At 40.6% G+C, this 25832-nt stretch overlaps 3 protein-coding genes across 6 annotated transcripts in view; 2 read left to right on the top strand and 1 right to left on the bottom strand.

The window, feature by feature from the left end:
* Positions 1-10143, bottom strand: part of Src42A (Tyrosine-protein kinase Src42A) — a 57486-nt gene extending 47343 nt beyond the window's left edge. Inside the window, exons 1-2 of one of the 2 annotated variants that reach the window (XM_089262419.1) lie at positions 8998-10143; positions 536-630 (exon numbers count right to left, since the gene is read on the bottom strand). In XM_089262419.1, coding sequence (XP_089118545.1) covers positions 536-630; positions 8998-9306 — 404 coding nt within the window. In that variant the 5' untranslated portion in view covers positions 9307-10143. The remainder of the gene's footprint in view (positions 1-535; positions 631-8997) is intronic. The other variant, XM_018105364.3, reaches the window with a different exon arrangement.
* A 310-nt stretch (positions 10144-10453) lies between these two features.
* On the top strand, positions 10454-16114 carry mle (dosage compensation regulator mle). Of its 3 annotated transcripts, none has more exons than XM_089262420.1 (6): positions 10454-10674; positions 10742-11243; positions 12320-12638; positions 12701-13391; positions 13462-15585; positions 15655-16114. In XM_089262420.1, exons 1-6 carry the CDS (start codon positions 10599-10601, stop codon positions 16020-16022), a joined length of 4080 nt encoding a protein of 1359 aa, XP_089118546.1. In that variant the 5' UTR covers positions 10454-10598; the 3' UTR covers positions 16023-16114. The 3 variants fall into 3 exon arrangements, with proteins under 3 accessions (XP_089118546.1, XP_017960849.1, XP_089118547.1); XM_089262421.1 differs by lacking the exon at positions 10454-10674 and adding an exon at positions 12024-12236 and having other exon boundaries at positions 11104-11243; XM_018105360.3 differs by having other exon boundaries at positions 13462-16114.
* A 448-nt stretch (positions 16115-16562) lies between these two features.
* BubR1 (Bub1-related kinase) lies at positions 16563-22224 on the top strand. Its single transcript, XM_089260981.1, has 5 exons — positions 16563-17032; positions 17095-17484; positions 17541-20990; positions 21058-21305; positions 21474-22224. Exons 1-5 carry the CDS (start codon positions 16712-16714, stop codon positions 21937-21939), a joined length of 4875 nt encoding a protein of 1624 aa, XP_089117107.1. The 5' UTR covers positions 16563-16711; the 3' UTR covers positions 21940-22224.
* The last annotated feature ends 3608 nt before the right edge of the window (positions 22225-25832 follow it).

Genomic DNA, 25832 nt, shown 5'->3' with positions numbered 1-25832 from the left:
AAAAACATCATGAATGAATGCAAATTGAAAACAACAAAAAATAATCAAAAGATTTATATGCAAATCGAAGCAATTTTCAGTCGGCGTGAAATAAACGTTGCATACTTTCAGGCAGTTTCAGTTTAGCCAAGACATCAACCATGACAACGCACCAGTTTGGTTGTCGCACAGGCTGAACTAAAGCGTAGAATTTGGCTATCTTTTCATATTATATATATTTTTAAATTATGCAAAAACATATTAATATTGGCTATGCAGATATAACATTTAATATTTAATTATTATTCAAAATTGCAAGACTCAAAGTATCCTCTAGTCGGTCACTGCCAGCTAAAGTACTCTTTCTGTGTGTTTTAATGATACAATATGTATTTTCTGGAATTATAAACAACCTGTACAACAAGTTCAAGCTTCTCAAAAATCCTCATTAAACTCTTATTTAACATACATTTGTATAAATACATTATTTTATGGCCTTATTCTAGACTTCTTACGAATTTATATATATATATTTTTATAAAAAAAAAATACTTACGGTTCTGCTTCGATAGACTTCAATTTGGCCACATAATTGGAAGGTATATAGCCCTCTTGACGGGTTTTCTTGCTGCGCGCCAGCCACCAGTCACCCTGTAAATGTAAACGAATAATTTATCAATACGAATTGAATAGAATAGTAGACTCTATCTATAGATAGGTTGATAAACCTAATTGTAAATACAATATAATGGGAAAAAATGAAACAATGATAGAGAGATAAAGCTACCAGCTAAGTGCTCAGTTATCAAGGGAATTGCATTTTATATAATTGTGAGATTAACGTCAAACATGTTTACTATACTATATACTATATATTTATGTATATATATTATATATATAAACGCGATACAAGTGTGAGACGAAACAAACTGACTCATCAATAATAAAAACAAAAAGCTTGAGTGAAACTAAGAGATAAGGCAAGCACTTGACGTATAGAATTACTTAGATGAAGATTAATAATTTTTAATATATTATATATAGCATAATTTGTCATTATTATGTTTAAAATTTGTAAAAAAAAAGTTTTTAGTCAAGTTTAATTTTTGTTTTGCCTTACTCCCAAATTATTTCACAAGAAAACGTTGCAATTTATGTGTGATTAATTAACAAACAACTCCTCTAGCTGCCGGGTTGTTTTGATTGCCGATGTTGTTTTTGTAGTTGTTGTTGTTGCATTGAACAACACAACATTTCTCACACAGACACAGAGCCACGCGAAACAGCTTAGACTATAATTAATTTAGCTGTCGTCAAGAGTGAAATAAAAGCGAAATCCACAAATGAATTAAGATTCGTACAATTTCATTTCGTTTTATTGTGTTGAAAATCTCGCTAATGCGAAACGTGTTTCGCAGTCTTGCGATTTAGCCAACAACAAAACGGCAATGGTGAGTTATGTCGCTATAGACGCCTATATAAATACATATATGTATATGTATATAGAGTTTTGACTATCAACTTGGGCACTTGTCCATTTGCAGCGTTGAGCAGTTGGGCATAGATTTCATAGTTTGCTTGGGCGGGCAATAACAATTTATACTCAATTGTTGTTGCGCTCGATTATCAATTAACAGTGGGCGATGAGGGGGGGCCAAGCTGTTTGGCCAAGAAAGAAATTGAAAAACAAGGAGAAAGAAAGAAAAATAAATCGCACACTCACGCAACCAGACGGCAAAAACAGTCAGCGGCAGACACGCCAAACCACAGTTAATATTTGTATTTGTAATACCCTGCAAATCAAGGGATTGTTGCGGGTATATATAGTGTATATATATACAACCTAAAACTTTTATAAAACGCAAAAAGTCTTTGATGCTATAGATGAGACTAATTTAATATACCTTGTTTACATATCATATGTTTATAAATCACACAACAAATAATATTTAAAATATTTTAATAAATCTATAGAGTATTCTGCAGTCGAGTATGGCTTGCGATAAATATTGATAAATGCTTGTTGCTATTTATGATAAGAAAACGAATTTCATTTAAGTCGCTTTGTTGTAAAATTGAAGCACGAAAATCTATTTATGGATGAATGTAGAGAAATGACTGAGGTAAACACATTCCTTATAGATTCTTATTAATCTTCTTTTCCATTCTTCTTTTTTTTATTGAGAGAAAAACCTGTTTGTTGCGCGAGTTGAGTGTAAGTAAATATGATATTGATGACTAAGTTATATTTATCAATCGGGATTTTATAGAGTTAAGATTATTATATTTTTGTATTTAACATTTGTATGATCAACGTTTATTATTATTTAAGTAAAAATGATTACTTAATTCTACATTTTTATTTACTTATATGCTTATCTATTTTATTATTAATTTTTTATTTTTATTGATCTATATTTCAAACTAATATATTTATTGTTCTATTTTTTTTATATTATATATATATACATTTTTTAAAATTAATTTATTTTTTATTAATTTTTTTTATTATTTATTTATTTTTTATTATTTATTTATTTTTTATTATTTATGTATTTTATATTATTTATTTATTTTATAAATGTTTTTTTTTTTATATTATTTATTTCTTATTATTTATTTATTTTTTATGATTTATTTATTTTTTAATATTTTTTTTTTTTATTATTTATTTATTTTTTATTTTTCATCATCGGTCTGTTTATTTTCTATTTAATATGTATTTATTTAGCTTATAATATTTTTTATATATTTTTTGTCTTTACAGGGTATCATCAAGTCTTTTACAGTTCCTTGGCTTTGCTTTTCAGTTTTTCGCTTTGCAATTTTTATTACATATTGTGTTTTATATTCGTGCAATTTACCATTCACGCATTCGCCTTGCTTCGTTACAGAAGAGAGCAAAAAAGTTGCACGACAAAAAAAAAAAAAATACCGAAAATTAAATTAAAAACTTTATACAATCGCATAGTTGGATTTTGTTTTGTTTGCGCTTACGCGCTTTCCATAAAGCTCACCAACAACAACAGCAACAACAACAGCAACAACAACAATAGCAACTATAACATTTAAGCCAAAACTGGCTTTTGCCATATGTGCGCTTGGCTAAAGAAAAACGACGAAAAGGAAGAAACAGTTAGCTATTCATAGGAATCTAGAGCTTATAGCTCTAAAAAAAAAATGATTAATAATAAATTGCAATTGAATTTTTGATGAGTTTGCCTAACATCCATCGTATTGCCTACTCACGGCCACGCCCCCGCCCCTTACAACATCTGACCCTAACTGGAAGTCAAGTGGCTTTTGCTATCATTAGCCTGGGCACACGATAAACTTTGTGGAAAGGTCAATGAACACAACAAACTGACTCTTTTTAGGGTTCATTGTTTATTTGTTGTGTTTGCTTTGATTTTATTTCTGCTCCCGCTCTACCTCTTCCTCTCTCACTATCTGTATTTCTACTTGGCTATCTCTGTCTTGCTTTGTGGCTCTACAAGTGCATTTCATAATCGCGTGTTTGTTGCCTTTTGGTAGCAACTGTTGTAAAGTATATACAATGTATTTATATATATAGAGAGTAATGTACACAGATCTGTGTTTATGTGCGCCTCGTTTCCATTGAAAATTTAAGTGATTTGGTATTCTTAGATACGCTTTGAAAGTGAAATAGCATTCGGCTTCTCTTTTGTTGTCAGCTTAAGAAATCATTTTACACTTTTTTTTTTTAGATTTATATTAATGATTGCTGTTCTATTTAGTCTAAGTCAAGAATTTTTACAGCTAACCAACGCCAGAGATAAGACATTGACCCAAAACTTGGACATTCACTCCATTTATATACAGTTGGGAAAAGTTCTACGATTGTTATTCACAAAAAAATATGATTATTCTTTTATGTATTGGTAAAATTCTACATAAAAAATACATTTAAAGTTTTATTTATTTTTTTTACCATTATAAATTTCTAGAATTTTGAAGAGATTTATTTTATATAAAAATAAAAAAAATGTATATTATCAAAAATTACCAAATAATATTTTTACTAACACAGAAAATATTATTTATTTTTTTTTTTTAATATAAAATAATAGAATTTTGTTTTTTTTATTGAATAATATTATTATTTGTAATATTTTCAACATTTAAAAAATATATAAAAATAATATATGCACAATTTTTAAAGATTATCTTGCACCCATTTACTTTATGTTGCATCTTAAGCCCTAACTTGCATTCTCTCTCCTATTTATAGAACTAAAAGTATGCATAAACTCTGCCTAAGAGAGTGCAACAGTAGCAAACAAAGGCAGGCTGTAAAGGCGTTCCTACACTTGCCTACTCTTTCTCTTCGCCTCCAACTATATATCTCTCACTGTCTCTCTCTCTCTCTCTCTCTGTCTGCCTTGTGCTCTGTAAAGTTGGTTATCCTTGAAGGGTTTCACTTAGCTTCCTGTTGAGCCCAAAAGCGATTGCTGCGCTCCAACAACTCACTTTTATTATATTTTCTTCTTCATCTTCTTCTTCTTCTTCATCGTCGTGTACACGCAGAGAATTTGCAATCTGCAAGCGACAAAAGCTGCAAAAACTGTGTGAGTGTAAGTCGCTGCGTGAGTATGTGTGATGAGTGTGCCATGTGTGTGTGTGTGATGAGTGTGCTGTGTGCATGTTGTGCTGGGTGTTTATGCTTTGCTTCTCGGCCAAATGACAATGAACGAACAGAAGACGACGTCGACGTCGACGTCGATGCCGACGTCTGCGGCACACCCATAAAATATTTTAACATACAATTTTGATTTCTATGCATGACGTTGAGCCGAGCGAAAAAAAAGAAGAAGAAACAGTCTACAAAAGGAAGCCGTGCTGCTTTTGGCATACCCATTACGATCGATTAGAAAGGGATATATACAATAATATATAATATATGAATATATACAATAAGCAAAACATATTTATAGTTGATAACAGTTCTACAAAATCAAAATTTACATATTTGGGAATACTATTTGTAGCTCTTCAGCTTTTTAATGCAAGCGAACTTTTAATAGGTCAAACGTATCTCTATGTCATTTATGAAGGCGAATTAGCTTGTAATGTAAGCTAAATAAATATAAAGGGTATCTTCAAGTCCATCAAAGACTTTATTGTACATTCAATTACCTGTGTAGTTATTCACAGGTAATTGAATACTCTGACAGCAATATACTTAGGCAAAGACCTATTACAAAGAATGTTAATAGCACTCGTAACTGAGTACAGGGTAGCTCTTAGTCAAAAGCAGATTTAATATATAACAGAAACTTGACTAAAGCAAAAAACTTTGCAGTTTGAAAAGCCGATAATTAATTATACATGAATCAATGAATACTATATAAAAGATATTATCCTATATTCTACTATAATATGAGAGGCAAGAAGCAAGAATTCTTTTAATATAGTGCATGAAATTTAAGTGCAAATGGATGCTATGTTAATACTCATATATCCACAAAATCTCTCGGAACCAAAAACTTTTCATCAGAATTTTTTGGCTGTTTGCTAAGTTCAAATTCACGCTTTGGATTTATTTATGACCCTGAATAAAGTATCAATATACATACTAAATATCAATAAATATAAGAATATAAATATATGAATTCAGATTAAAGTTGTTTACGGCAAAGTACAGAGTATCTGTTAACCAAACACAACTGACACGAGCGCATTTCTTTAGCTTTTTTTCTGAGTTTGTTGTTTGCTAAGTTGAATGCCGTTGCTTCTTGTTGTTGGGCTAGCAGCAATTGTTGTTGCTGTTGTTGTTGTCGCATAAGTAATTTAAGTTGTTGTTTCTGCTGTTGCTGTTGCTGTTGCAGTTGTACGTTAATTAAACGCCGCTGCATGCCGCACAGCAACCGGAAATAGCCGCAGCAGCAGCAGCGAGCTCCCAGCTGTCAGAGAGCGGGCGAGAGATCTCCCTCAATATCTCTCTGAAGAGAGATTGTCAGTGAAATGTTGATGGGTTCAATTATGAGGGCTGCTAAAAGAAATTGCTGCACATTATATATGTAGCTCAAGCTGATGGTGGCCATTCCGCAGCGAATGCGCAACTCTTGGCCAACTGCCAAAATGTGTTGGGCTGTGTTCGACGACGTCATGCCTTTGGGCGCCGCCACTTGTCTGGGCAGTCAGCGAGGCGGCCGCAATTGGCCAATCGCCACGCCCACTTTTGTCCCCGTTGAAACCTGGTCAACAGATCAGCCCGTAAGGTGGTCATGGCTGCTGACGTAAACGCTTTAAATATGCATGCCACACATACATATGTACATAAATATTTATCTCCGTGTGTCTGTGTGTGTGCGTCTTCGGCCAAAGAGTTGAATGCGCCTTGTGTCACAATAGCAGCAGAGAAGCCACCCAAAGGTGGGCGGCTGAATGGGTGGTACAAGTGGTTGAGTGGGGGTGGAAGTGCTTTTGCTGTTGTTGTTGTTGTTGCTGCTGCCTACTGCGACCTCCACGCGGCGGCTAATCATAGCACTCTTTTGTATGCCAAAAAAAATATGTCAGCTATTAGCATTTCATTCTGGTTTCTTTAGATCTGCTGTCTGGCAGCTGTTTGCAATTGTCCGCTTAGTTGCACTGCATTTTTTCAAGTGTAGCCGCTGCTTCAGTTGTTGCTTTAATTGCCAACGAAAGCGAGTACATAAATTGTTAGTGGATAGCTGCGCGGTGAATCCCCTGTTAATGCTGGCCGACGGAAGTGATAAGAGAGTAAGTATGTGGAGCTTTATGATATACTCAATTCGAACTCGTTTAGCATTTCGTCAGTGGGAGACAAAAGGAGAATATATATAGAATTTTAAAATCAGAATAAATATTACCTATAGAGTTTTGTATATATAGAATCATAAGATTTCTTATTAACTTATGGACTAGGTTAATGGGCTGACCAAATGTGTTATGGAAGTAAGAATTCGTAGATTCGTAGATCAAAAGTCCTATTGATATTCTCCATAAATAGTTAAGTGTTATATAATATATAAATATATGTATATGTATACACTGGTAAATCGGAATACTAAACTATCTCCACCCAGATGTGATTAACAAGTTTAACATTTGGATTATTGTTATCCTAATTAGGTAATATATATCTATAGACTTCCAGCAAAAACCGAATCATTTTCAAAGAAACTGAACCATTTCTAAGATGGTAAACGAGTATTATACAGTCATGTATAGCCTGAACTCAACTTGAACATTCTCATTTCTAGTTTGTATTCTATATTACACTATACTATATAGTATTCATATAATGCAATATTATTTAATGAGTTTAGTAAAACTAAAACATATTTAAGTTCAGCTAATACATTCCTAGCAGTCTATAAATTTATTGACTAACTAAAACAGCTGTGCGCTTGCCATATTTAGTTACATACAGAGTAAAACTAAACAACAAATTGTAAACAATTTTTTAAATTTTAATTTATTTGGGTTTTTTTATTGTCAAGAAACTGCAGCTATTATTATTAGAGGTATTTATAGAAAGCTCTAGAATTTACCGTCTACATTTAACTGTATATGTATTTGCGAATCTATGGCTTAGAGAGGTTCCAGTCTACTCTGAGTCAATAGTTCCTTAGCTTATACATCTTTTGAGTCTATAAATAAGTCTTAAAGAACATGAACTATATATAGTCACACATTCATTGCTAAACTAGTTAAACTCTCTCGGCTAGGGTATATGCATACTAAATAACTGTATATATGTATGTATAACGAAAACCAGACAGGCCTCGTTGCATTTACAACAACAAATGCAGTCTGTGGCATTACAAGATGGAATTTTAGAGTTTGGGTTTTTGTTGGTGGCTGGTTTTATGAGTTGGTTCAAGTGGCGAGTGGCATGTGGCAAGTGGCGGCCGCAATTACAGCGTCTGGTTTTCTGCCAAACTTCCCCCCCTCCCAAAACAGAAAGAGTAAAAAAAAAGAAACCAAATGACATTGAAACAAAAAGCGTAGGAAAATCCAAAACAAACCAAAAAAAAGAGTAAAAAGTTGCAAATTATAGCTGAGATTGTTTTTTTTTTTTCAGTTCTTGCTTTTTGGCTAGTTGCCTCATATGACGCATTGCTTACAATTCTCGATTATCGAGAGAAAAAACAGTAATTTAAGACGCTAAATAATTAACAGTAAAACGACACCATAAATTGTGATAAATAAATAAACCTATTATTAACTTTGGCTTCAGGAAGTACTATTTACAAGATGGGAATGCAAAATAAATACTGATATTTGAGAGTGCGAAAATAAATATCGAAAGGCTTGTGGAGTGAAAAAATGTCTAAGCAAAACTACATACATATATATAGTTATAGTATATATATATATATATTATATATATTAGATATGACATACTTTGTATATTGTTCGAGAAAATATATGTACATATATCAAATTAATTTTTTTTAATGGTTTATTTTATTTTTTTTTTTTTTTAATTTTTTTATTATATTATATAATTAACTATTTTTTTAAATTTATTTATGTTACTATTCACTATTTGTTATTTATTCTCTTAATGATATCTGATATACATATATGCATGTATGTATATACAATATATATATATATATATATATATATATATATATATATATATATATATATATATATAAATAAAACTTTGAGCATGGCATTTGCATGACTAAAAGCAAAATAACTGTTCATGATTAAACATGAAAAATTGCATGCAGAGCGTTGGGCACAGCGCGCATCGGCTTTAACGAATCGAATAATTAAAGCTTTCACAAACTTTTAAATCAACTTGAAATTTATGCATAGCTACAAAAAAGTTCAACCGAATCCAATTGGATGAATGTTTTTTTTATCGAATCAATGTGGTTAACAATATATTTAGTTTGATAAGATATTTGACTCAATAAGGGTTATCAGTAAATAGTCTACCCCACTCACATGCTGTCTCTTACTCTCTCCCTCTCGCTCTCGCTCTCTTTAATACTTTGATTCTGATTCACTAACCTGTGTGTCATTCAGTATCTCCAAGTGTTCACCCTTGCGGAAGCTCAAGTCCTCGTCTGTACGGGCGTCATAGTCGTAGAGGGCCACAAATATTTTAGCATTCGCATTGGCCGCATCGCTCTCTGGTATTTGGGGTACCGGACGTATTTGCTCTGCCGGCTGTCCGGGCATGGGCATTGCTATTTGCGGTACGCCTACACCGACCCCGACTACGCCAATGCTGGCGCCGGGATCGTCGAGCGGATTGCGTACATCGCCAGCATGTGGTTTATCGTTGTCCGGCTTCTGTGTGCGTAGACAGTTGCCCATTTTGTATTTGTGTGTGTGTGTGTTTTGGAGAAGGTTTCAGAAGGTTCGCTGAAGTTCAAGTTGGAGCACAATATGTGACGTATTAAATGCAATGAATGGAAGCCAAGTTGTTGCTGTTTCTGTTGTGGAGTAACAGTTACTTTCACTCACACACACATACAGCTGAATGCACGCCAATTACAATTCAATTGCACTCGTTTGTTTATACTGAGGACGACACACACACGCACACTTTTCTATATATATACATATATATGTGTGTGCACACACGCATACCAGTTCACAATTGGTTGTTGTTGTTGCTTATTTGCTCACTCGCGATCAACTGGGGTGTTGGCACTTATCTCTCTCGCTCTTTTGCCTATGCTTGCTGCGCGTTGAGCCTAGCGCGTCGTCAGTTAATTAATGTATTAATATGTGTGTTGTTGTTACTGCTGTGGCGTTTTATTGTTACACGCACTGCCACTGTTTATAGCTATTATAATTTATTGCAGCACTCTCTAACTAAATTAAATGCTTAAACATTCACACACACTCACACGGACGGCGTACGTATTTTTCTGAATTTCTGCATGTATGCGTGTGTATATATGCTGTATGTGTGAGATGCTGATGGCCAAACAACAAGACGAACGCGACCATAAAAAAAAACAATTCAAAAACACTGATAAACTATTGAAGCACATGCATACATTATTATACTAATATTTTTCGATCACTTATTGTATTTCCTTTACATTTTTATGTTATTTAATTTACGAGTTTCAGCAGCAGCGAAAATGGCTCCACGATGAAAACCTGCGCGACAGTCGATAGCACTGCTAAAGCGATGGCATCGATTTGTGTGTGCCCACAACAGACATGCATACCAATATATATCGGAAAGCAACATAATAATGAATAATCGAGTATTGTTATTTGAAATTCTGTAAAGTTTCGATAATTAACAGCTGTTACATTTAAATATTTGATTTTTTGCCTTTATACGGAAGTTTGGGTAAAATTAAAATGTACAATTGTTGAAAATATTATATAAGGGAAATGTGCACTAGTTATGGAATTATTGGATTCATTTAATATATGTAAATAAGGTCTGTGTATGTTATTAACATACTAAAGTTATCGATACTAATATGTTCAAATGATTCAGTGCTTCTTTTGGAGAACTACAATGGAGAATTTACTATGCTCAGTAGTTTCATTCTTCATTTGACAAGCGTTCGATTTAGAAGCGGAGCTCGTCAAAAGTGTTAATTTAATTTATTATTTCATCAAATAAATATTTGCAAAAAATGGATATAAAATCATTTCTTTTTTCATATTGTGCCAAAAATCAAACAGAACCCAAGTTCGAAGTGCGGCCAATTGGTAAGTGCATAAAAAGTTCCAAGAACCGGTGAATATTCGCAAGCATTATTGATTTTTTTTTGTTTAGGACCCAAACACCGCCAACGATTTTTGTGCGAAGTACGCGTCGATCAGTGTCCCTATGTGGCCGTTGGCAATTCCACCAACAAAAAGGATGCCGAGAAGAATGCCTCGCGTGATTTTGTCAACTATTTGGTGCGCGTTGGCAAATTGAATGCAAAGGACGTGCCGAATGATCCAACCGCTCCAGCAGTTGATAGTGGCGATAGCCAAGCTGGACGCGGGGGAAGTGGCCAGCAGCGTCGCTTCTTCGGCGGTTCGTCGGGTCCACAAGATTTGGGCGAGGCCTATCGTCCGCTCAATCATGACGGAGGTCGCGATCGTTTCAACATCATAGACCATGTCCAAGAGCAAAAGGACATGAACGAGGCCGAATCAATTGATGTAAATGCCGCTATTCACGGCAATTGGACTATCGAGAATGCCAAAGATCGTTTGAACATATATAAGCAATCGAATAATATAAAAGATGATTATAAGTATACACCCGTTGGACCGGATCATGCCAGGTACGTAGCACAGCCAGGCAGCATCATACCATAACTCTGCCAGGCAGGCTTAATCATTCATCCAAATTTTGATTTGTATTTGTACTTTGTACTTTTTTTTTTGTTTATGGCAAGCTGCGCCCTGGATTTAGCGTTTGTTTCGTTCTAAATCTGGAGCGCAGCTTGCAGTTGTTGACAACGATTGGCTTGCTGTGCGCAATTTGTGAAGAAACATTGAAATTTGTGCATACGCATACGACTACAGTACACGCTCGTTGGGGTGAACACAAAATAGAAGTATACAAATCTGTAATACAAGGTAGTAATATTAATGCGTTAAGCGGCTCATGCGTCCATGTAGATTGGTAGCAGCTACAGTGCGCCCTCAATATGGTGCACACAATGATTGTACTTAAATATAGTTGATTGGAAATTGCTTTTCATATTCAATGAACTTCGGCTAATCGAAGAAGCTGAAAAACCTTTCCAGAAAGAATTTTCACTATGATCTATAGTTGCGATTCGATTGAAATTGTCGTATAAATAAACGACAGCACTTTATATACCAATTCTTAGCTAAATATTTACATGGGATATCAAGTTCCCTGAGGTAGTTTGCGAGCAAGGGTATAAATTACATTTATATATATATTGTATATATATTTACTTTAACAAAATTGTTTGTTTTTCGTTTGATGCTTCTATATGTTTATATAGAGTAGTTGTATTTTCATAAAGTGTGTTGCACCTATCAAGTGTGTACTGTACTTACATATTACTGCAACGCTGCTGGGCTTTCAGAGCGAGCTGGCACAACAAATACAAACAAAACACACAGATCGAAACAAACATCAGACAATATACACAGATATATATATATATATAACACCGAGATTGAGTTATATATAATATTTATGTGCGCACTGTCGCTCTGAAAGTTACCAGCATACGAGAGAGAGGGAGAGAATGTGAGAGTTCTTATCAATTGCGCACAGCATGGCCCAAGTTTTGATGGTAAGTCTAAAAAAGGGAGCTAAAATCATGAGTTTGAAATGAAATTCTGAAATTAAATTGTTTAACGCATTCACCAACATTAGGAGCTTCATGGCGGAGCTGTCCATATACGTGCCGGCCCTGAAGCGCAAGGTAACCGCACGTGAAACGGGATCGAATAAGAAATCGGCCAGCAAGTCGTGCGCCCTCTCGCTGGTGCGTCAGCTCTTCCATCTGAAGGTGATCGAGGCCTTTAGCGGCACGCTGAAGAAGAAGAAGGATGAGCAGCTAAAGCCATATCCGGTTAAGTTGCGGGAGGAGCTCATTAATGAGGTGGATGAGGTAATTAGGGATCTCGATTTGCCGGTGGTTAGTCCACGCAACATCAAACTGGACCCCGATGGAGCCCCAATGCCGCTAATAGTATGTGCTAGCTGATCCTGCTCTAGATCTCTCTATTAATCTCTCTCCATATCTCGCTATAGGTATCACAGAGTCGTTTGGACATGAACCAAGATTCGGATGTACGTCAGGAGCAAATTGCTGTCATACCCTGGGCACCACCGCAGTCCAACTGGAATGCCTGGCACGCTTGCAACATCGATGAGGGTGAACTGGCCAATGTTACCGTGGATCAGCTGTCCATGGAATATGAGCGACAGCATCGCGATCGTCGCCAGAACAATGCCGAGTACAGACAGTTCTTGGAGTTCCGTGAGAAGCTGCCCATAGCAGCAATGCGCTCAGAGATCATGCTGGCCATCAATGAGAATCCGGTGGTGATTATACGCGGCAACACGGGCTGCGGCAAGACCACCCAGATTGCCCAATATATACTGGATGATTACATTAGCACGGGCCAGGGTGCCTATGCCAACATCTATGTGACCCAACCGCGTCGCATTTCGGCCATATCCGTGGCAGAGCGTGTTTCGCGCGAACGCTGCGAAAATCTGGGCGAAACTGTCGGCTATTCCGTGCGCTTTGAGTCCGTATTTCCACGCCCATACGGCGCCATACTCTTTTGCACTGTGGGCGTGCTGCTGCGCAAGCTGGAGGCAGGCCTGCGCGGCATTTCGCACATCATCGTGGACGAGATACACGAGCGCGATGTGAATAGCGACTTCTTGCTGGTCATACTGAGAGACATGGTGGCCACCTATCCGGATTTGCACAGTATGTTAACTTGGATGTGTGCTACCCGCAAATCAACTCGCTAATCTCATTTTATATTTTACTTTCCTAGTCATCTTGATGTCTGCCACCATTGATACGACTCTATTTTCGAAGTACTTTGGCGATTGCCCCGTGCTGGAGGTGCCGGGACGCGCTTTTCCGGTGCAGCAGTTCTTCTTGGAGGACATCATACAGATGACAGGCTTTGTGCCATCGGCTGAGTCGCGTCGCAAGCGCAAGGAGGCCGACGATGAGGAGCAGCTGCTGCTCAAGGACAACCAGGAGGAGGGCGAGCAGAACTTGAATAAGGTGTGCGAGGAGAAGTATTCCTTGCAGACACGCAATGCCATGGCCATGCTGTCCGAGTCGGACGTCAGCTTCGAGCTGCTCGAATCTCTGCTGCTGCACATCAAATCCAAGAATATACCCGGTGCCATACTCGTCTTTCTGCCCGGCTGGAACTTGATCTTCGCTCTGATGAAGTTCCTGCAGAGCTCCGCAAATTTCGGCAATTCACAGTATCGCATATTGCCGTGCCACTCGCAGATACCACGCGATGATCAGCGCAAGGTCTTCGAGCCTGTTCCGGATGGCGTGACAAAGATCATCCTGTCCACAAATATTGCCGAGACTTCGATTACCATCGACGATATCGTCTTTGTCATTGACATATGCAAGGCACGCATGAAGCTATTCACTTCGCACAACAATCTGACCAGCTATGCCACCGTTTGGGCCAGCAAAACGAATCTGGAGCAGCGCAAGGGACGCGCTGGACGTGTCCGTCCGGGCTTCTGCTTTACACTGTGCTCGCGTGCTCGCTTCGCCCAGCTGGAGGAGAACCTTACGCCCGAGATGTTCCGCACGCCCCTCCATGAGATCGCATTGACCGTGAAGCTTTTGCGTCTGGGTGCCATTCATCATTTTCTATCCAAGGCATTGGAGCCGCCGCCTGTGGACGCTGTAATCGAGGCGGAGGTGTTGCTGCGCGAGATGCGCTGCCTGGATGCCAACGATCAGTTGACACCGCTGGGTCGCCTGCTCGCCCGACTGCCCATTGAGCCGCGTCTGGGCAAGATGCTGGTGCTGGGCGCCGTCTTTGGCTGTGCCGATCTGGTGGCCAGCATGGCCTCCTATTCTAGCACCTTCTCGGAGGTGTTTGCCCTGGACATTGGCCAGCGCCGTTTGGCCGCACATCAAAAGGCGCTGAGCGGACGCAAGTGTTCCGATCACGTGGCCATGATCGTCGCATCCCAGATGTGGCAGAGCGCCAAGAATCGCGGCGAACAGGAGGAGGCACGCTTCTGCGACTGGAAGGGTCTGCAGATGTCCACGATGAACGTGATGTACGATGCCAAGATGCAGTTGCTCGACTTGTTGGTCCAGGCAGGCTTTCCCGAGGAGTGCATGCTGCCTCATAAGGTGGATGCCAATGCAGATGATCCCGAGCTGGATATATCATTGGCTCTGCTCTGTTTGGGCCTCTATCCCAACATTTGTGTGCACAAGGAGAAACGCAAGGTGCTGACCACCGAATCGAAGGCAGCGCTGCTCCACAAGACCTCGGTGAACTGCAGTAATCTGGCTGTCACTTTTCCGTATCCCTTCTTTGTGTTCGGCGAGAAGATCCGCACACGCGCTGTCTCCTGCAAGCAATTGTCCATGGTGTCGCCGCTGCAGGTCATGATCTTTGGCTGCCGTAAGATCGATCTTGCTGCCAATGGAGTGGTGCGTGTGGACAATTGGCTCAACTTTGACATCGATCCGGAACATGCTGCCAAAATTGGTGCCTTGAAGCCGGCTCTGGAGGATCTGATTACTATTGCTTGCGATAATCCTGGATGTGTGCTCAAATTGGATGAGCCGTATGCTCGCCTGGTGCGTGTCATCCGGGATCTTTGCGTACAGAATGCGGGAGACTATCAGCTCCATCGTGAGTCGACCGTGTTGCCTTATATGTCGCGTGGAGGCGCCGTCAGTGGAGACGGAGGCGGCATGGATGGCGGTGGTCCAGCTAAGCGTGCACGTTTTGACAGTGGATCGAATTATGGCAATAGTTCAGTCGGCAGATTCGGAGGTGGAGGAGGAAACTTTGGCAATCGAACAGGGGGATATAATAGCGGCGGCGCAAGTCGCTTTAATGGACGCTACCGTAACGGAGGCGGCGGTGGAGGCTTCAATAATGGAGGCGGAAGTGGTGGCTTCAATAATGGAGGCGGAGGCGGCTTCAATAGTGGCGGAGGGTTCAATAATGGAGGAGGAGTTGGCGGCTTCAATACTGGAATAGGAGATGGCGGCTTCAAGAGTGAAGGTGGAACTGGAGGCTTCAATGATTTTGGAGGCGGCTCAAATCTTGGAGGAGGAGGCGGAGGCGGATATAATAGTGATGGTGGAAATGGTAACAGTGGCTATAACAATAGAGGAGGCGGTGGCTACAACTTTGGAGGAAACAATAACTTTAACAATGGAGGAGGAGGTTATAACCAAGGAGCAGGACGCAACAGTGGCTACAACCAAGGATCAGGCAATACTGGCTACAATCAAGGAGGAAGCAATTTTAATAATAGATATAACAACTTCCAAAGCGGGGAAGGCGGCAACTGGAGCAGCTATTCCAATCGTCGCTATTAATAAAATTATAACTTAATTCTAAGAACCCCATTATGCTACGTATTATAATTAGAACTGTCTGATTACATTTTAAATCAATAAAATATCTACGATTAGAAAACGTATAAAGCAATAAAAAAAAAATAAACATGCTCTTTTAAATTTAGCGACGATTTGAGACGAGTTTGAGTTTAGTTTGCTCTAGAAAAAATTGACATTAGTGGAGTTTGTTATTTCTTATCATCATAGATTGTGCTTTTAACTAACATATAAATCAACGTCAACATCACGTCAGGTGAGCACATTTTGCCGTTAGATTTGAACAAGCGATAACAAAATACCCAACCAGGGCGGTAAAATGTTTTCTCACGCAAATAAGAAAAACTGACTATAAAATACATTAAACGTATGTATTAATACTTTTGCAAGCCATACATATGAATTTAAATGCGTAAAAATTTTACTGCTTTTAAAATTAACAACACATTGAAAAGCTTGATTGCTCTGCTTGGCAATTGTTGCAGCATACCGTGCTATTTATTTCATTGCTATCGATATAGATATCGATTGTTTACAACAGTAGCGCCGCCATTCAATTAAAATAAGCGTCGTTTTCTATTTAGTGCGCGTGATTTATATTGTCATTTTTTGTTTGCATTTAATCGCTGTTTTATTTGCTGTTTATTCAAGTGAAGTATATTAATTGTAAAATGGATTTCGATAATGCCAAGGAGAATATACAGCCCTTGGCAAGCGGTCGCAACGTGACCCTTCTGCAAGCCTCGCTCTGCCAAGATGCTTCGCAGGAGCTCAGTGCACAGCGCAAGCAGCTGGAGCTGGACATCAAGAACTACAATGGTGACGATCCGCTAGAGCCCTGGTATACGTACATATGCTGGATAGAACAAAGCTATCCGGCTGGTGGCAGCAATTCAGGATTACAAAAGGTGATGCACAAGTGCCTGACGAAATTCGAGGATGACGAGCGCTACAAACAGGATCCGAGGCTGATAAAGCTATTTATTAAATACGTGAGTAGGAGTGGGATATCTGCAAGATAACTCAGAATAATAGTTGTTATATTTCCATATAGATGGGCAACCAGGGCGACCAGATCGAGTGCTATCAGCAGATGTATAACAACGGCATTGGCACCATGCTAGCCGACTTCTATATAGCCTGGGCGTATAGCTACGATCTCAGTGGCAATATGCGCAAGGCTAATGAGATTTTTCGCCTTGGCGTTGACTGTCGCGCCCAACCGTTGGAGGAGCTGAAGGAGGCGCAACAGCATTTCGGTTATACTGTGGCCCAGCGCATGCTCTATAGCGAAGGCGAGGAGACGACGGCTGTCACACAGGAGCTGAACGATCGACGTCTCGCCTTGCGCTCCCTGCATGGGCAGAAACGCAAGAATACCGTTACAGTGGGCAGCGTACGCACAGGTGCGGCCATCAAGAGCAATATGCCCGGTGTAGTGCAGGTAAAAAGAGAAATCCCCATTCCCTTCCCTTCACATTCAAATGTGTGCCTTTCCAGAACTCTGCGCCCAGCACCAGTCGCGCCAGTCGCAATGCTCATCGCCAGCTGGAGGTGTTCAATGATGAGAACGCGGATGTGAATATGCCACCACCACCACCACCTGCAGGTGGTGCCGAAGATGAGGGCAAGACGAGTCTCCGCTCCATTATCGATGCGGCACGTCATCAGGAGAACCTGAAGGAGCCGATCGCATGGAGCAAGCCACATAAGCACGGCAAAATCTTCTCCTCCACGGCACATCATGATCCTGCTTTTCCCATACATGTGGATGAGAAGGCGCTGCCACCCATCGTCGATCCCGCTGGCAATCAGCTGAAGGCCTTTAAGCCGCCGCCCAACTTCAAGGCGAAGAATGTAAAGCAAGATCCCTGGATTACGCCCGTGACCATTGAAGATCAGCCGGATAAAAACACGCTGCCGTGCTATAACAAGTGCATGCTCTATCCACGTCCCAACATGGAGTTCTCTTCCGAGGAATATCGTGCCTATTGTTGGTTCAAGCAGCGCAACCCTCAGCATCCCTTTGTGCTGCGCCATGAGCCCTGGTGGGGCAACGACTGTGCTCTGGGCGTGCGTCGCTATCCAAACTTTGCGAGCTCTACGCAGCCACAGCCACGCGATGAACTGGATGCGTATTATAAGCCGCCAGCGGTGCCGTCTTTAGAACCGTTGCTGGACAAGATCTACAACGATGTGGAGCAGCAGGAATATCAACTGGAAGAGTTGCTTGTGGCCAAGTGGCGACAGCAGCGCATCACAAAACTGGGTGTCATGGATATGGAGGAGACGGTCTGTTTGCCAGGCGAGCAAATGCCGCGACGCAAAAGCTTCTTTCCCAATACGCAGCCGGGCACGAGTCGCAAGAGTGTGATGCGTATATCGTGTGTGCTGGAGGAGGATGAGGACAAACAAGAGGAGGAGCAGGAGGAGGCGAGGCAGATTGAGCCACCCAAAGTTGCTGCTGATACGCCTGCAATTAAAATCTGGGAAGATGTTTCAGATCCAACTGCTGCTCCAAGTCCAACTCCCACGACATCGCTTGCTGCAGTTGCTGCTGCATCTGTTTCACCTGTCGATGATAAGCTGGTGATGCCACCGCCGCCCACACGCAAAATCGAGATATACGAAGATGATGCCAACATGCCCCCGCCACCAGTGGCGCCTGCAGCTGCACTTAAGCCAACAGGCAGCGCCTTCTTCGATGCTGACGAAACATGCTCGACGCAAATGTTTAACATATTCATTAAATCGCAGGCGGTGAGCACGCCTAAGGCGACACAGAAACAGGCGCCAGCTCGTCAATTTGGCACTTTGCTCAAGGAAACATCGCCAGAGGCAGCAGCAACAGCAGGAGCAGGAGTAGCAGCAATAGCAGGTGGTGGAGGAGGAGCAGCACCAGCAGCAGCAACAGCAGCAGCCATACCACCGCCTGCTGTGTTGCCTGGCAACGATGAGGCAGGCAGTGAAGCAGCTGCTCAGTCCGTTTCGCCCATGCTGCGCAAACAACTGTCAACGATATTGGAAACGTCAGAGCATGGCATGGGCGCAACCACAACAAAGTCCACGCTGACCAGCACCGCCTCGACCACAGCCTCCACGTCGCCCAGCTTGCAGGCAACAACGGCCTTTATGCTCAGCCACAAATCAGAGCAGGCGATGGAGGGCACGCCGGGCCCGACACGATTCCAGCGACAAATGATCAGCGAGCTGTCCGTGGTGGGCGAGGAGCCGACGGTTGGCAGTGCGGCAGCAGCTGGAGCTGGCAATTTCGAGCGGCTCGAGCTCTGGGAACCAAATGCGCCAAGTGTGCCAATGCTGAAATCCCTGCGCTTCCAGGAGGATAAAACGGAAACAGTGACCAGGCCATTGATGGCCTGCTATCAGGAAGATAAGACAGAGACGCTGCCCAAGTTTCCATTGGCTCAGCCGGACATGGCGAATGCATCGAAGCTGCAGCTGCTGCAGCCGCCAGTCCCAGAGATGCCAACGTCCTATGACGAGGATGACATGTGTGGACTCTTCTCCAAGACGCCGCCCAATCCGAAGTCGTTCGGCACGCCCCTCTACGCTGGCAACTCCAAACGGATTTGCAATCAGGCCACGCCCGAAGCATTCAGCAAATCTGTCAAGCAACTGGAGCTGCCCAAGAAGAAGTCCTTTGAGATCTTTGAGGACGAGGGCTTTGCATTGCCTGCCGTCAAGCCGAGTGTCGATATGCTCGCCGAATCCCTTAAGGCAGATCTGTCCTTTGTGCCCGAGACGCAGCCACAGCAGCTGCCAGCGGAGAACAAGAGTCAGGCAGCTGCAAAGAAGAAATTTGAAATCTTTCTGGATGAGACGATGCCGCCACCGGCTCTGCCGCCAGCTGTGCCGGCCATGATGGACTGCACGCTGCCCGAGACGCAGACGGATACGATTGGCCCCGCACACTTGACCGCGTCCTTTATGAAGGACTTGAGCAGCTGCCTCATGCCGCAGCCGCTCACAACCAAAGCTCAAGCTGCTCCGTCGAATTTTGAAATATTCTTGGACGAATCCATGCCCAATATGCAGCCACCTCCAGGCACAGTCCAAGCCCATGAGGCCCTGGATAAGGCGGAGACTATAGGACCAGCTCATCTGACCGCTTCCTTTATGAAGGACTGCACAGCGCTGGGCAAGTGTCCAGCGACGCCCGGCAACTCCTCATCCACAGCAGGTTCGAGAAAGCTCAAGTTTCTGCAGGATCTGGAAGCGTCCAGCACCAAGTCAACAACGGCAGCAAGTGGCAAGGATTCCAATGACTACTTCGAGCTGAATGCAGCGACGGAAATGTTTGCCAGCAACATAAGCATGATCAAGAACTCGACGCTGTTGCCCAGCAAGGTGGAAGCCACAGCTTCCAGCTCAGCTCTCATGCCACCTCCAGCTCCTGCTTCCTCCTCCTCCTCCATGGACATACCAAACATTGTTGTTCAGGAGGCTCCTCTCGATGATGAGCACAGCATCTACTACAAGAAGACGCCGCTGACGCCGAAGCTGTCGCACAATGCCTGGCAGGATTCGGTGGCCAGCAGCTGCTCCAAGGAGATCTTTACACACCGCAAGCCCAGCATGGATGAGTCCATACTGAACAGCACGCTGGCTAGCAAAAATGTGAATCCATTCAGTGTGGATATCATCAATTCCCTGCTGGACTCCATTGAATTTTCGCTGTACATCGAAAAGTTGCCCAATTGCCAGCTCCAGGGTAATGTGAAGCGCCTGATGCCGCAGTCGACGCTGGAGGTGAACGGCGAACGGTTCGAGGTGCAAAAGATTATAGGTAAAGGTGCGTACGGCTGCATATACAGTGGCATTCACTGCAAGTCGGGCAAGAAGGTGGCTTTCAAGCAGGAGCGGCCCACCAACTACTGGGAGTACTACATATGCCTCGAGGTCCACTCCAGATTGGAGAATGAGAAAATGGTATACAGTATACAAATTTCTATAAATTGCATATCCGATTTCTATCAAAACTCTTTCTACTTTATAGCTGCCCGCCTATATGAACATCGACTACGCTCTGGTGGGCAACAACAGCAGTGTCTACATCTCGGAGTTCTCTGAATACGGCTCTCTAATCACCGTCTGCAACAAGTTCAAGAAGCACACGAATAAGAATATGGACGAATATGTTGTCATGCATCTGTGCTGCCAGCTGTTGGATATAGTCGATCATCTGCATGCTATAGGCATTATACATGCCGATATCAAGGCGGATAACTTTCTGCTGATGCGACCGTAAGTATTACCTAAATAATAAATATAAACATTTCTATTTCCTTTTATTATGAATGCAATAGAATTTCTTTTTCAATTAAACCTTAAGCCTTATACCCTGTAAATAGCTACTGTTCATACATACAATTTAAATATTCCGTATTTCGTTTTCCGTTTGCTGCTTTACAGTTTGAGCGCTGAGGCAAATGAGCTGAGTGTGCAATTGATTGACTTTGGCGTGGCGATTGACACGAAACTCTTCGCGCCCAACCAGACGTTCGACTACGTTCACAACGAGGAGGCTTTCAAGTGCATTGAGATGCGAACGGGTCGCCGTTGGACATATCAATTGGACCTGTTTGGCCTGGTCGGTGTGATGCATGTGCTGTTATTTGGCCGTTACATGGAGGTAGCACAGCGACAGCCGGGCGGCATTTGGATGCCAAAGACAGCGTTGCCGCGCTATTTCAGTCGCCAGACCTGGGAGTCCATATTCCGCACGCTGCTCAATGTGCGCGATTGCCGCAGCATGCCCAATTTGCAGCAGCTGCGTACCATGCTCAAATCGGAGCTGGCCGAAAAGGAGAAATATGTTGAGGCGGCCATTACAAAGTTCAATTTGATTATGCAAAGACAGGGTAGAATGTGTAACTAATTGTGTGTAAGAACTATCTTAAATTTTAGCTATTAAATGTGTTTCTATTTATTTCCTTTGTGCATTAACATTTGATCAATCATTGAGCCTGACGGAGTTGCCACATTGTTAACAATCTTAATTTATGACATTTTTCTGCACAAGTTTGGTATTTTAAGGTGGCAGACTTCCTTTTGTGTGTTTTTGTTTAATACCAACAATGTAGTGTATCTAAGTTTAAATATTTAAATTGTATGCTTATATACCTTTTACCAACAATTACATGATCCTTTTAAACAACCACAATTGAACGCTTTTGTGCCGTTAGAATCGCGGTCGCTTTTTACAATTTTGCGCGTATAAACAAAATAATTTCGACCCAATTAAGCGGTTTTACGTACATTTTACAATGCGGCAGCGAGCATTAACTGAAGCGCAGCAATAACAGCGGAGTGCCTGCCACCACCCCGGCCACTCCTCCTTCTGGCTGACCACCTACTCAATTCGAGTGCAATGCAATTTTTGGTTGAATCAAATAATTTGGGTTATAGCATTTGGTATTTTGCGAATGTGGCGCCATTTGCATTTTACAGGCATTTTGTCGTTGTCATTGCACACATACATACATACATACACACACGCATGCATACAAACGTGTGTATATTTGGCAGATAACGTTTCCGGCAATGTCATCGCAATTGGCCCTGCGGTCTCGTGTGCGTGCATATGCACAGCATATAAATCAAAGTCAAAACAGCTAGACATGATTCACAAATGATCAAAACAGACGAGCCAACGGGTTGTTCCCTTCACCCCCCCTAGCCAAGCATGGACATATGAAAGTCTTATAAATCAACTACTGTGCGTGTGTGTGTGTGTGTGTGTGTGTGGGTGCGTTGTGTTTGCACGGCGGCGGCTGCTGCTACTGCTGCTGTTAGCCCTGGCCGGAACCATTGCATGCGGTTGACTGTTTTTGACTGCAAGCTGCTAAGTTAGCACAAAATGTTAGTATGTATGTGTGGCTCCCTTCGCATTCGCACTGTGCGCAGTTTGTCAAAAATTTTGATTAGCCAAAACACAGAAAACAAAAAAGGATTGAGGCACTGGACGACTCTTGCAGGATTGGAAAAAATACTACATCTTAAATTGCATATTTGTTGTTCTTAGCCACTGCACCCTAAACAGTGTCCTGTTTGATTTTTGCTGAACTAGACTGTGTTTGACCTACACCAAATACATATTTACAGACTTATGTATATGTGTGTGTGCATGTGTATGAATGTAACAACAGGCAAATGAACTAGTTCGCAGCTGCATATGATCTGCATATGTACATTACATGCATGTAATTATGTTTAAGTACCAGGGCTCCAGCTAAAACTGCTTTGCATGTTAAATGTTAAATTTGCAACCGCTTAACATTGGCAAGTATGAATTGGCGAAACTGCATTTAATCTATATTTTACTGTACTATACATTCGCCAGAGCTTTTTACTGCAAGGATAGCCGCTTTACTTTCACTTAATCATCTCAGCTCGATTTCTTATGCTTAACAGAAGCTGCACTCGATCTAGTTTCTTCATACACACATGTATGCATCCTTAAACATTAGTACCAGGGCTGCTAAATAAGTTTTAGTTTTACTTTAGCCTAGCTGCTCTTATAATAGGATAAGCCGATAAAATATGGCATAAGAATTCAGTTTATACATATATATGTACATTTAATATATAAATATATAATTTTTTGTTGGGCAAATTTAAGGCAGCTGCTGCTTCTAGTCAGCTCAGGAGTTTTATTTACCAAGCAATTGTTGTGGTTTTATTTGAGAGGCCATACACACACACACACTTACACCAATGCAGCTTGGGTCTCACATGGACATACATGATTTATGCAAATTGAAAATGACCTTAGACCCTGACACACACACACACACACACTGGCACATACAGACACGCTGGCATGAACACTGTCCATTTACCATGTCATGCATGTTGTACATGCGCACACACACACACGCATATACATATATGTATATGTCTGTATGTATGTATGTATGTGTGCATTTTTGGGGCTCCTGTTGACTTGATTGTGGCAGCTGCTTGCCGCTTAGCTGCTGTTTGGACCACATGCACAGCATCCATAACCATTTACAGTTGCTGCACAGCTTAGCAGCAAAACCCTAAAGGATAACGAAGGGAGTTGGCAGGCTCTTACCCACACACACACTCACACACAGTCTCCACATCTTCTGATACATGTATACTTGTATGTGTGTAGGTTGGCATCATGCATTTTGCATCATCAAGTATTTTTGTGCCATTATTTCATGAAATTCACATTTATTTTGCAGCTGCTCTGCTCCAAAAAAAGCTCGCGTCCTTTGGCCGACAACAATACCAGCAAAAACAACAAAAATAAATAAAAATAAAATAAAAGTAAAAATACAAAATATTGGCCATATGTATTTTCAGCCAGTTCAATGTTTTGCTATATGGATTTGGCAAAAAAGAAAAATACGAAGAGATTAGCTAAAGCAAAGGCTTAAATAGATGCGGAGTTTAGATGAATATATATGTATATACATACACATATGTACGTATATGTATATGAAAAGTTGAAGGATTTTAGAAAAAAAGTGTATATGTGTGTATGTGTATGTGTGTATGTGTATGTGTGTATGTGGATGCATGTATGTGTATGCATGTATGTGTATGCATGTATGTGTATGCATGTATGTGTATGCATGTATGTGTATGCATGTATGTGTATGCATGTATGTGTAAATGTATGTATATACATATACATATATCTATTTGCCAATAAGAACGCTTGTGCATCCGACACTGCAGTGTCCAGTGCACTGGAGAGCTAATGATGAGAGAGCAAGTGCTTCTTCGGTTTCTCCACTCATACACTCTTCAGATCTTCGGCTCTTCGAATATTTAATATATGATATCATTGATAATTATTACTGTCTTATTATATTACTGTGTAGCAACATTTATAAATAATACGCTCTTAATGGTTATACTTTTCATCATTATCGCATTCTTCATGGTCATTATTAAGAGGTAATTCACTTAATGAAAATTAAAAAAAGATTATTATCATACTGATTAAATACTTAATGATGATCTGTACAATGAGCATTGGCATAGAAAATGTGTCTTAAATAATATTAACATTTTAAAAGTTATTAACTATTACAACTCCATTTAAAATACCTAATAATATTAATTACTTTAATATTTACCAAATATCACCGGAGGAAGAAGAAGATGAGAAGCATTCCACTAGACGTCCGATCGCAAGGAGCTCAGCTGACCGACTGCAGTGGCGCAGTAACGAGCTTGCCTTTATATAGGGTGCGACTCCCTCTACTCAAAGACGAGCTCGTTGAGCATGCGAGCATTGAGTTGGTAATTTGAGTATGTGCATTTTTTTAATGGTATATAAGCTTAGTATTTTATATATGTTAAGATACCAAGAAAAATACTGCTGCAAAAGATTTGTCAACATTAAAAAAGAAATTAATTATTATTAAATTCATTAAAATAGCAGAAACAAAACTTATATTACTATAATGTATAGTGTTTATACATTTTTTTTTTTTTTTTTTATATATATATATTTATACTAATAATAATTATTATTAATATGTATGCATGTAAGACTTTCTATGTATTTTCGCTCAATTAAAATATTAGCAAATGGAATTGATGATTTATTCAATTGTTTTTATATAATTTATAAGGCTTTTTTTTGTAATTATTTTTAATTATTGCTATTTTTAATGCATGTTTATGATCGATTGCTTTATAGCAGGTGCTATGGAAGAGGATGTTGTGTAGATGCTATCATTATATCATGTGTCATTTATCAAATGAATAGAACACACTTTACTTATT

This window comes from Drosophila navojoa, chromosome 5 (genome assembly GCF_054131105.1).
Source record: "Drosophila navojoa isolate 15081-1374.11 chromosome 5, UAZ_NAV_1.0, whole genome shotgun sequence".
Classification (NCBI taxonomy): Eukaryota; Metazoa; Arthropoda; class Insecta; order Diptera; family Drosophilidae; genus Drosophila; species Drosophila navojoa.
The sequence above is the reverse complement of the archived record's forward strand: the minus strand, read 5'-3'. Positions and strand labels throughout refer to the sequence as shown.

Excerpts from the sequence above, each read along its gene's own strand:
- mle (XM_018105360.3), top strand. The coding sequence starts at position 10,599 with ATGGATATAAAATCATTTCTTTTTTCATATTGTGCCAAAAATCAAACA. Across the intron at positions 10,675-10,741 it reads GTTCGAAGTGCGGCCAATTG|GACCCAAACACCGCCAACGA; the intron begins GTAAGTGCATAA and ends TTTTTTGTTTAG. Across the intron at positions 12,639-12,700 it reads GAGCCCCAATGCCGCTAATA|GTATCACAGAGTCGTTTGGA; the intron begins GTATGTGCTAGC and ends ATCTCGCTATAG.
- BubR1 (XM_089260981.1), top strand. The coding sequence starts at position 16,712 with ATGGATTTCGATAATGCCAAGGAGAATATACAGCCCTTGGCAAGCGGT. Across the intron at positions 20,991-21,057 it reads GATTGGAGAATGAGAAAATG|CTGCCCGCCTATATGAACAT; the intron begins GTATACAGTATA and ends TCTACTTTATAG. Across the intron at positions 21,306-21,473 it reads AACTTTCTGCTGATGCGACC|TTTGAGCGCTGAGGCAAATG; the intron begins GTAAGTATTACC and ends GCTGCTTTACAG.